The following is an 11,830-nucleotide window of genomic DNA, read 5'->3' on the forward strand; positions in this document are numbered from 1 at the left end:
CGGGACTGAGAAAAGTATATTATATAGTAGTGCAGTGGATAATGTGCCAAACTACAAAACGAATGAGTCAAGGGTTTGAATCACAGCGGATGAAGATAGAATTATTTCAAAGTGGGTTTTAAACATTTGGAAATGCTTTCGAAAACCTCTGAGATTCTCAGGGGATATCAACGTAGAATGATAATAACAAATAGGAATTGCAGGTGGAAAATGGCAACACAAAATTAGCAAAGACCCTAACCCTAACCGTTGCACAAACTCAAAGCGGCGATGTTTCTAGACAACGATAGATGGCAGCCCTATCAACTAGAACAGCCAACAGCATACCAATCATATACTTAGTTGGGGAAAAACGATTTGAAATTGACAAAAAGACTAAACCAATGGCAGGAAATTGGCCTATATTGAAAAAATATCAAGCAAATATATTTTTATCTTACAATAACTCGAAATACCAAATTGCTCCAAATATGGTCAACGCTATCCGGCACAGTAGAATACAATCACTTAGGAAAGGACATACCACAGCAGACCAATATATACTTAATTGAAAAAAAACAATGATTTGAATCTGACACAAAGACTAATGCTCCCAAGAGGAGTAGCAGCAAATAGACAAACCAACCAATAATTATGGTCTATTGTATCCGAAGACCCCTGAGATTCTAATAACAAAAAATAGGAATTGCAGCAGGAAAATGGCAACACTAAATTAGCAAGGACCCCAACCAATGCACAAAATTGAATAACGCATTGCTTCTAGACTACGATAGATGACAGCCCCATTACCTAGGATACCACATTTGAAATTGACACAAAATTAAACGGGTAAGATGGCTATGACTATGCTCCCAAGATGAATAGCAGAAATTGAGCTATATTGAAAATATCAATCAAATATATTTTTACCTTACAATAACTCGAAAGACCACATTGCTTCAACTATGGTATCGGAAGGTCCCTTAGGATTTTAAAAACGAATCTCGCACCAACACAGGAGGATAACAAAAATAGGAATTGCAGAAGGAAAACAGCAACACCAAATTATCAAGGATGCAAAAATTCAAAGAGGCGTTGATTCTAGGCGACGATAGATGGTTGCATCATCATCTAGGTCAGCTCACGGCAGACCAATTATATACTTAGTTGAAAAAAAAACAATGATTTGAAATTGACACAAAGACTAAACGAATAAGATGATGATGATGATTTGTGCAAGCCATACGCTCCCAAGAGTAGTAGCAGGAAATTGAAGCATCGATTGAACTATGTTGAAAATATTTTTACCTTACAATAACTTGAAAGACCATATTGCCCCAATGGTGTCCGAAGCCCCCTCAACCTAGTCATAAACACGGGAGGATAACAGAAAATAGGATGTGCAGGAGGAAAATGCCAACACTATATTAGCAAGGATCCCTACCAATGCACAAAACTCAACGAGGCGTTATTTCTGGGCAACTATATATGGCAGGCCCATCACCTAGGACAGCCCACAGCAGACCAATCATATACTTAGTTGAAAAAAACCAATGATTTGAAACTGACAAAAAGAATAAACGAGTAAAATGTCGATATTTTATGGAAGTCCTATGCTACTAATAGAAGTAGCATGTAATTGATCTATATTGAAAATATCAAACAAACATATTTTTACCTTGCAATAACTCGAAAGACCAAATTGCTCCATCTATGGTATCCGAAGCCCCCTCAGATTCTAATAACCAACTTCGGTATCAACACAGGAGGATAACAATTAATAGAATATGCAGGAGGAAAATGGCAAGACTAAAATAGCAAGGACCCCAACCAACGCAAACTCAAGATCGAAAATGTCAAGAAAAGTTATTTTTACGCTCTAAGAACTCGAAAGACCAAATTACAGAAACTACGGTTGAGAATTCGGTTGGAAACCCTTAGTATAGCGACAATAAGGCGAAACCCCATTTTTTGTCCGCACCCTCAAATGCATATTACAGCGACTTCCGAAGGCCAAATTACAGATACTTTGGCGGGACAATCCGTCTAAAACCTTCCAAATATCGCAAATCAGACAGGACCTTATATGAGAGCAATTCCAAAACATGGTAAATATTGGTTACGTCCTCCATAAACCCGGAACAAAATATATAACAGACACTTCGGTTGGCTAAGGCTTAAAAATGCCGAAAATATATCCGAACCTTTGTATGACGTTTGACATAGAGCCTTAAAATTTTCGGTTTATTTTCGCCCATGGACCTGTATTGAGCAAAGTGATTTTTCAAGAACCCGGAATGAAAAATTACAGCTACATCGGAAAATGGGTCGGTATCGCTATACAGAGGGCTATATCAAAACGTAGATCTAAAATTTACTAATATTTTCCCACCACAAATTTTTCCGGCATATCCATACAAACCTCGTTACTCTATATTTTCTCTAAAGGATTGAACGACAGAATATTTTTAACATGTAGAGAGTTGTTGCAAATGATGTTGTTCTTGTTGCTACTGTTGTTGTTGTTTTTATTTTTCTTGTACTTTATAATAAAATGCCATTCAAGGAATACACGAGAAACACTACGTCGCCATATGTTTCGTTCGTTCTATTCAGCTCCACATATGGTGGCAACCAATAACGAGAGAGAGAGAGAAAGAAAATAGAAAACTTCCAAAGGCGAATAAAATTGTGATTTTGTAAATTTGACAATTGTTATATTAAAAGCGTTTTACAATAACAACAAAATGACAATGTTATATATTGACTGTTGTCTACTGTCTATGTGAAATTAATAATAAAGTGGATTGATACTTACCCCATTCTATTATGTGGATATTGTTGCAAATATTATCACGGCCGAAAAAACCAATCGAAATACGAAAAAGTTGAGATAAATTGAAGAAAAGGAAAAAATATTATTGGGAATTTTGTGATTGTTCATATTGATAACTTACCGTTCTGGCATTGACATCAGCCTTATATGTACCGGCTATAAGTTTTATGACATCTTCATTGCCATGTTTGGCGGCCCAGTGTAAAGCGGTCTAAAAGAGGAAACATAATATTTTTTATTTTTAATTCAATGCTTTAATATTCTAAGATTCCAAAAATCGATTTTTTTTTATTTCTACATTATTTGAAAATTTATATTTAAATTTTTAGAATTTTTGTTTTAGAAAATATTTAGATCAAAATCTAATTAAAAAGTGGGTTAATATTTTGACTTAGATGTTAAATGTTTGAAAAGTCCACCGAAATCTTGGAATTTGGGTTGTGGGTCACTCTTTGTCCGAAAGTGTCAGATATGGCTAGGTTTTTGGAAATTCGTACCAAAACGTCACGAAAAGTACCAAAAATTACTAAATATGGTACAATTTGTATTTGGCCAACCGGTGGAACTAGAACTCTTAAATTTGGAATGAGGATGATCGACGGAGTGTAGGATAGATATATTAAAATGTTTGGGAAACTCGAACTATAAGTATTCGAACAGTACTAAAATGTACAAAAGGTACAATTTCATAGCATGAGAACGGATAGGGCTAAAAACTTGAAATTTGGAATGCGAATCAAGATTTGGAAGTATGGTCGATATAAGGATGTGGCTTTGGAAGTGTGTACACATGTACACGAATAGTACAATATGGTACTAAATTTGGTACAATTTGCATTTAGGTGAATCGATAGTGCTGGAATCCTGAAATCGGGAAATAAGACTTCTATGGTTGTATAATATACGTAGTTTTGGAAATTCCTACTTATGTGTACTAAATGGTACACAATTTGAATTGTGGGCTAACCGATAGAGTTGGAATGCTAAAATTTGGAGTGAGTGTCGCTGTTGGTGCTTATATGGGGTTTGAAGAAAGTTTTGGAAATTCGTACTTATGTGTACTAAGCGGTACTGGATTTAGGTACCGGATTTAGGTAAGCCGATAGTGCTGGAATTCTTAAATTTAGAATAATGACTGTTGGGGTGTAGGATTTAGGTATGTAGGAAGCTTTGGAATTTCGTACGTATGTGTACTAGATGGTATAATTTGGATTTGGGGAACTGGAATCCAGATATTTGGAAATATGATTTCTTTTGGATTGTTGAGGTAGGTTGATATGGACATTTTATATTAATTGGTACTAAATTTGGTAAAATCTATATAACATGTAGTAAACATTAATCATTTTAATAATTATGCCATATATGGCAAATTTAGTTTCGGAAAAAGGTACTAAAAGATTGTAATAAATGGTACCAAATTTAGTATAGAGCTAGATTTCTGTTGAGGTAAGAATTGGTGTGTACTGTTGAGATATGGCGGTAGTTTTGGAAAATGGTCTGTTCACGATAGATGGCCCAGATGATTTGAATGAATCAGCAACACGGGTTAGTTTTATTGAAATGCATGTATTTCTTTATTTCCACTGTGTGGCGCAACCATATGTTTTAATTCCTAAATAAATTCATAACGTTAGGGATTATAATATATAAAGTTATATTTTATACATACTTTTTGGTTTCAAACCATCTAATTTAATCAGTGTGTTAACTGTTTGACCAACTATTGCAAAAGAAAGATGATTTTCTTACGCATTAAACTCCTTACTTCTAACTTCATTTTTTAGTACAAGAAGAACAATGTATAAAAAGGAGTATATGATAATTATCAATAATCGATGCATGTTATCGATATTTCTTATACAGGTGAATACAGACCATTAATATTAATAAGTGGGCGACTTGGCTTAATGATCACCAGTGGCGGTAACACCCCCCCGCAGTATGACGAGAAGCCTTCGAAGACATACTTCTATTTCTCCGCCACATCAAGTACAGCTAATCTTGTAGCAGGTCTCACTAATACACCACTAGATGTAAGAACTTTTGCGCTTCGCACCTGACCGTCTTTTGCTAAAGATGTCTCCAAAATTCTTCCCCTTGGCCATACGTTCCTCGGATTCGATGGGTCAACCACAATAACCAAGTCACCAATATTCAGCGGTTTTGCCTTTTCGTGCCATTTAGATCTCAATGTTAAACAGGGCAAATATTCTCTAACCCAGCGCCGCCAAAATGCGTCAGCATATTGCTGAGAACATAACCAATTACTACGGAGAGCCACTCCACTGTCATTGTATGATGCTAATGGTTTCATACCATTAGAAGAACCTAGCAAAAGATGGTTTGGTGTCAACGCCTCGGCATTCTGGTGATCAATTGGCACATAAACCAAAGGGCGCGAATTTATTATGTTCTCGACTTCGGCAAGCATACTGCGTAGCAATTCTTCAGTTGGTGCTCTACTAGGGGTTATATTATAGAGAACTGTTTTAACGGACCTTACTAGCCTTTCCCACGCACCTCCCATGTGTGGAGAGGAGGGCGGATTAAACTTCCACATTGTTGTCGCAGTGGTAAAATTTCGAATAAACTCATTTTTATCCATCTCGTTAACTGCCACTCGAAATTCTCTCTCTGCACTCACAAAATTAGTGCCATTGTCACTGTAAAATTCTCTTGGCGTTCCTCTCCGAGAAATAAAGTTCCGAATAGCCATTATGCACGAGGATGTATTAAGAGTGTTAACTACCTCTATATGAACTGCTCTTAATGTTAAACAAGTAAAGAGAGCTCCGTATCGTTTCTCTGTATGTCTGCCTACTGTTACCATTACTGGGCCAAAGTAATCGACGCCGGTGTAAGTAAATGGAGAACAAAATGCTGATAAGCGTGATGGTGGTAGTTTCGCCATTTGGGGACATACTGGAACACATTTCTTAATCTTACACTCCTGGCATTGTTTAACTGCATCTTTTACCACAACTCTCATTCGAGGTATATAATACATTTGTCTCAACTCATTTACGACAGTCTCTTGACTTTGATGGCGTAGCTTTGAGTGGATATGCGATATTAGCAAAAATGTTATACGGCTCCCTCTGGGAAGAATAATAGGGGTTTTTCCGGATTGTGGAATATTTGCGTTGCCAATTCGGCCATCAACACGTAAAATTCCATTTTCATCGAATATCGGTGAGAGTTTGTACAATGAACTGGATTTTGTTAAGTTCTTATTAGATTTTAACACGTGTATTTCGTTGGCATAAAATTCTTGCTGGGCAATTTTGAACAATAGACATTCTGCTTCAAATAACTCCTGTGATGTTAGCTCCATTTTCACCTTATAATTTTTCTTCAGAATGTTCTTGAATTTCACCACGTACGCAAGGGATCGTAACATTCGATTCCACTTCGAAAAACGACAGGCACTAATTAATATTTCCTCATCGTTGTGGAAACTAATGCGTGCCTCTACTTCTGACGGTTCTGGCGTAGCAGTATCAATTGGCCACTTACATTTAGGTTCCAATAGAAATGGTGGCCCTTTTAGCCATCGGCTTTCATTTGAAATATTTGGTCTTCTAGCCCACTTTGTTGCTTCGTCGGCAACATTCTGCTTGCCAGGAACCCAGTGCCATTCATTTATTTCCGTTGATTCTAATATTTCACTTATCCGCAAAGCAACGAACTGATGGTATTTCTTACTGTTATGTGTAAGCCAACTGAGGACTGTTCTGGAATCTGACCAGAAGTGTTTTTCTTTTAATGGAATGGAGTGTTGTTTAATAATATTATTTGCAAATCTGGCGCCTATGAGAGCCGCCATCAATTCTAAACGTGGAATAGAAGTCATTCGTAGTGGCGCTACTCTCGTCTTCGACCCTATTAATGAGCAAATGGTGTTATTGCTCTGTGATATTCTAAGGTAAGCCACTGCTGCATATCCGTTCTCACTAGCGTCTACGAAGGTGTGTAACTGCAGGTCTGCATTTTCGTAATCTGCAAATGTTTGCAAATAACATCTAGGTATGCTTATTTGCTCCAATTCGGGCAGATACTGAAGCCATTTTCTCCATTTGACATACTGTTCATTTTGGATAGGTTGATCCCAATCTACCCCGCTTTTCCAAATTTCCTGAAGGATTATCTTTAAATACATGAGAAAATTTCCGATGAGGCCTAGTGGGTCGTATATTGTCATAAGGACCTTCAAAACTAGTCGCTTGGTCACTGGCTTTTCTTCTCGTATTAAATCATTATTCCAAATATGAGGCGAGATTTTAAAAATAATTGTATCATCGGCTGGTTTCCAAAAAACTCCAAGAACCTTCTCCGTTGTGTTATCCGTTCCAACATTTAATTGTTTTTCCAAATTTAACTCCTTATTATCCAGCTTGTTAACCACTTCACTTTTATTTGAGCACCAGTTACGCAAATTAAAGCCTCCCTTGCTCTGAATGTATTGAGTTTGCTTCGCAATTTCTACAGCTTTATCGACAGAATCGGTGGAATATAAGAAGTCGTCGACATAGTGATTGTCTTTAACGGCAGCAGCGGCTTGTGGAAATTGAGTCTCAAATTGTAATGCATTGATATTCTTAACATATTGTGAGATGCATGGGGCACAAGAAGCCCCAAATATCATGACGTTCATTATATAAACATCTGGTTCTCTATTCACTTCACAGTTTCTCCACAGAAATCGCTGCACGTGACGGTCTTCTTCGCGAATGTAAATTTGGTGGAACATTTGTTCTATATCTCCGCATATGGCAACTGATTTTTCTCTGAATTTAAATAGTATTGCTGGTAATGATGACAGCAAATCGGGACCCTTATTTAGCATGGAATTCAAGGAAATGCCTTCGAACTTGGCAGCCGCATCCCAGACTATTCTGCATTTTGCAGGCTTGTTTCTGTTAAACACAGGGAAAATAGGTAAATACCAAACATTGGTATGTTTAGTTGATATGTCGATCTTGCTGATGAAACCTTTACAAGCATATTTTGCTATAATTTCCGAAAAGGTTTCAAACAGCTCACGATTTTTCTGTAATTTATTTTCAAGACAAATAAGTCTTCTTTTCGCCATTTCATAGTTGTTTGGCATATTTATATTGTCATACCGCCATAAAAGGGCGGTTTCATAGTGCCCATCATCCCGCTGTTTCGTAAAATTCTTTAAAATCTCCATCGAACGTTCGTCTTCTTTGCTTTCTAACGTGTTGTGACAGCTGATGCCTAAACTCTCTATATTATAAAACATTTTTATTAATTGTTGCATTTGGTCATCCCTTTCTGTACATTCGCAGATATGCATATTATAGGCCATCAGACTGTCATTACAACATGGTCCAAAAATTGTCCATCCAAGTGGTGTTTTCATGGCAATAGGCTCCTTAATACCTCGTTCTCTTATTCTTTGCGAATTTGTTACACTTGCATTATTTAAACCAATCAATATTTTCGGTGTCGCATCGAAATAACTCATAACGGGCAGGCCTCTTAAGTAAGCAAAGTCGCGGCAAAGCAATTCATAATTAATAGATTGTTTTGGCAACATTAGTTCTTTCACCGAGCGCACGTCCAATGTCAGTTGTTTATTATTATCACCACTTACTTTAATGCTTAATCGTTGTGAGTTATTCTCTGTTCTTTTTAGATTGGCAGTCCACGTCATACACAGCTGATCTGACTCTCCCTTTAGGTCTAGTTGTTCTAAAATGTCTTCTTCAATTAAACTTACCGATGAACCATCGTCTAAGAATGCATATGTTTCGGTGCTTTTGTTGTTGTTTCCATAAATCTTTATTGGGAGAATTTTGAAGAGAATGTTGGGTTTGTTTATGTTATGCGAGTTGACATTGTGGGCGCTCTTAATCTCTTCATTTTCGTCGTTCTCTTTACTCTGAATGTTGTGCTGTAGTTTATTGTTGTTTCTTTTATCACCATGCAGTAGGTAATGGTGTTTAATTTGACAACCATCAAAATTGCAAAATTTGTTTTTGTTGAAGCAAACACCAGAATGTCTTTTTAAACACTGCTTACACAACTGTAGTTTTTTTACAATATCCCACCTCTCTCTTCGCTCAGCATTTATGAATTTCTGACAATTTACTGTGTTGACGCAATCTCCTTCACAAATTAAACATTTCTTTAGTTTTGTCTCCACATGGGTGTGCACAAATGAATTCTTTTGTTTACGAATGGAGGAAGAGGAGGAGGGAGTAATTGAGCTCTCTATATTTACGGTACTCGCTGATAATCCAATATCAAATATCCATGCTGAAAATTCAAGCAAATTCGCGTTCTTTCCGTTTTGTTGCAACGTTAATTTATGGGAGCCCCAATTAATCTGAAAATAAGATGGAAGCTTAGCAACTAACTCCTGAAGTAGAGATGAATTATTCAACTCGTCGACCAAACCGCAAGCTTCTATTGTGGATTGTAAACCCTTTATTTGAACTGCGAAGTTTGTGATTGTGTCCATTTTGTTTGGGTTAACTGGTGGAAGTGCTTTGATTTTATTTTTTAGAGAAAATAATATTTTCTCTGGCTGGCCATATAAAACCCTCAATATGGAAATTGCATGTGGCACACACGAGGGGTGGATGAGTATCCGCTTCACAGACTCCAATGCCTCGCCTCGAAGAGCTCGCTGCAATCTTATTAGGTTCTCTGCATCGGTCAATCCGCAGACTTGTGTAGACCAGTCATAGGTGGAACTAAAGAGAGGCCATTCATCTGGAGAGCCCGAGAAAAGAGGTAACTCCTTAGGTACAGTTTGACGAGAGTGTAGCTGATCTGCTGTGAGCTTTCGCTGTGTTCTTGAAATTTGCTCTGTGAAGTTCGCCGTTTGAGAGTTATCGGTTGGTGCAGAGTTTATGAACGATTGTTGGTGGGTTCTACTGCTGGTCGACCTATGATTCGGGTTTTGGTAACTTGTAGAATGAAGGTTAAAAATCGGTTCTACAAAACGAGTAGCATTAAATGTGTTCGTATCGTAAAAATTGTTTGGAAGTAATGAAGATTGTGTTGTTGTCATAAGAGGTGCTGTATATGACATTATTGGAGCACATGACGAAGGGCTTTTTGCGGTTGGGTTATTCATTTGTTCGACTTCAGTGTCCATTGTAGGTCTTTCTTGAGTTGCCGTTACATCATGAGTTACCTGCCCTTTTAACGCTGACGAGGGTGATTCTCCATTGTCCATCATTTCCTGCAGGATTTGATACTTCTTAGACAGATAATCTTGATCGCGTTTTTTAGCGAGTTCTCTCTCTTCGTGTAAACGTTTTAACTCAAGCGCACGTTTGCTGCTTATAGTGTCTTTTGAGTCCCACGACGACTGTGTGCTGCCTGCAGACCGACGATATTTGGTAGCATTTTGAGTACATGCAGAACACGTGAATTTTTCGTCGGGATATGAAACTCGACTGCATGATTCATGGTACGGCATTTTACAGCTACTGCAACTTACGACTCTATCGTTGATACTCTCGTGGCAGAGATCACATATTTGTGGCAAGGCGTCGTTGGTGACATTGAGGTTATGTTGTTCGACCTGATGTGTGTTAGAATCCATTATAATACTTACGTGTGACCAAGGTCGAGGTTATATCCGATTGGTTGAGGGGATAACAGACGGTTTCTCCAATCCCGAGTCCACTCTTGAAAATGTAGTGCCTTTTTTGTTAACAAAAAGAATTAAAAATTTGTTCACGATAGATGGCCCAGATGATTTGAATGAATCAGCAACACGGGTTAGTTTTATTGAAATGCATGTATTTCTTTATTTCCACTGTGTGGCGCAACCATATGTTTTAATTCCTAAATAAATTCATAACGTTAGGGATTATAATATATAAAGTTATATTTTATACATACTTTTTGGTTTCAAACCATCTAATTTAATCAGTGTGTTAACTGTTTGACCAACTATTGCAAAAGAAAGATGATTTTCTTACGCATTAAACTCCTTACTTCTAACTTCATTTTTTAGTACAAGAAGAACAATGTATAAAAAGGAGTATATGATAATTATCAATAATCGATGCATGTTATCGATATTTCTTATACAGGTGAATACAGACCATTAATATTAATAAGTGGGCGACTTGGCTTAATGATCACCAGTGGCGGTAACATGGTCGATATTGGTGTGTTAGTTGATTAGCTCTTCTGGAATATGTAGTTTTCAGTAGCGGACATATGCTAATAAAATCTGAGTTAAACCATTTTTAAATTGGAAAAAATTTCAAATCGTCAACGTTCAATTAAAAAAAAAAACATAAAATTGAACGGTACTATACCACAGACTCAGACTCTCAGATTGTTGATCATTTTTGTAAGGAATATTTTCTACCAATGGGAGTCCAAACTATGAAATTATAGATAAGACGGTGGAAAGCTGTATCCGTATTTATAATGGGAGACTATCCCAATTGTGGACCGAGTGTTAGCAAAATATATGTCAAATTTCAAAGCTCTAACGTAAATATTGCGAGCTCTTTCGTGATTTAAATCGTTATAATCAAAAACTTAATGACGTCTCCGACGAATACTTCAAGGTGTTGCAAACGGTGACAAATGGAAAAAATTGAATTATTTTTCCCCAACCTCCCCTCCCCTTATGGTGCAGGGTATTAAAAAAGTTATCTGTAACCAAATATAAAACATTCAGCATCTAAAATATGTTGGATCCCATTGATTTTTAATTTAATACCATTGGTCGCATAACCTATATATTTATATATATTTTTAAACTTATTCCATTTTGTAACACAAACCAATCAATTTTATTAAAAAAAAGAATCCAAATCGAAAAACATTATAAAGCTGTTGTCTCTTTACGCCATTTGTCTTTAAAATTGTTTGCAACATTTTTATTATGCCAGCCGAAAAGGTGATACTCACCATTCTATTTTATCGAAATAATAAAGATCATTGCTTCAATCGATAGACTGACTATAATTGTGATTGTATCTTAAGGGAAATTCTTTTTTCGGATTG

At 36.8% G+C, this 11,830-nt stretch overlaps 1 protein-coding gene across 1 annotated transcript; it reads right to left on the reverse strand.

Annotated features, from left to right (window-relative positions):
• Window positions 1-259: 259 nt before the first annotated feature.
• LOC133337338 (uncharacterized) lies at window positions 260-10,403 on the reverse strand. The gene is made up of 3 exons (XM_061545571.1): window positions 4,926-10,403; window positions 2,937-3,026; window positions 260-337 (listed from the first exon to the last, which is right to left on the reverse strand). The coding sequence occupies exons 1-3, from the start codon at window positions 10,401-10,403 to the stop codon at window positions 260-262; spliced, it is 5,646 nt and encodes a 1,881-aa protein (XP_061401555.1).
• Between the last annotated feature and the right edge of the window lie 1,427 nt (window positions 10,404-11,830).

This window comes from Musca vetustissima, unplaced genomic scaffold (genome assembly GCF_032173495.1).
Source record: "Musca vetustissima isolate MV318-11 ecotype Yass unplaced genomic scaffold, APGP_CSIRO_Mvet_v1 utg26118, whole genome shotgun sequence".
Lineage (NCBI taxonomy): Eukaryota > Metazoa > Arthropoda > Insecta > Diptera > Muscidae > Musca > Musca vetustissima.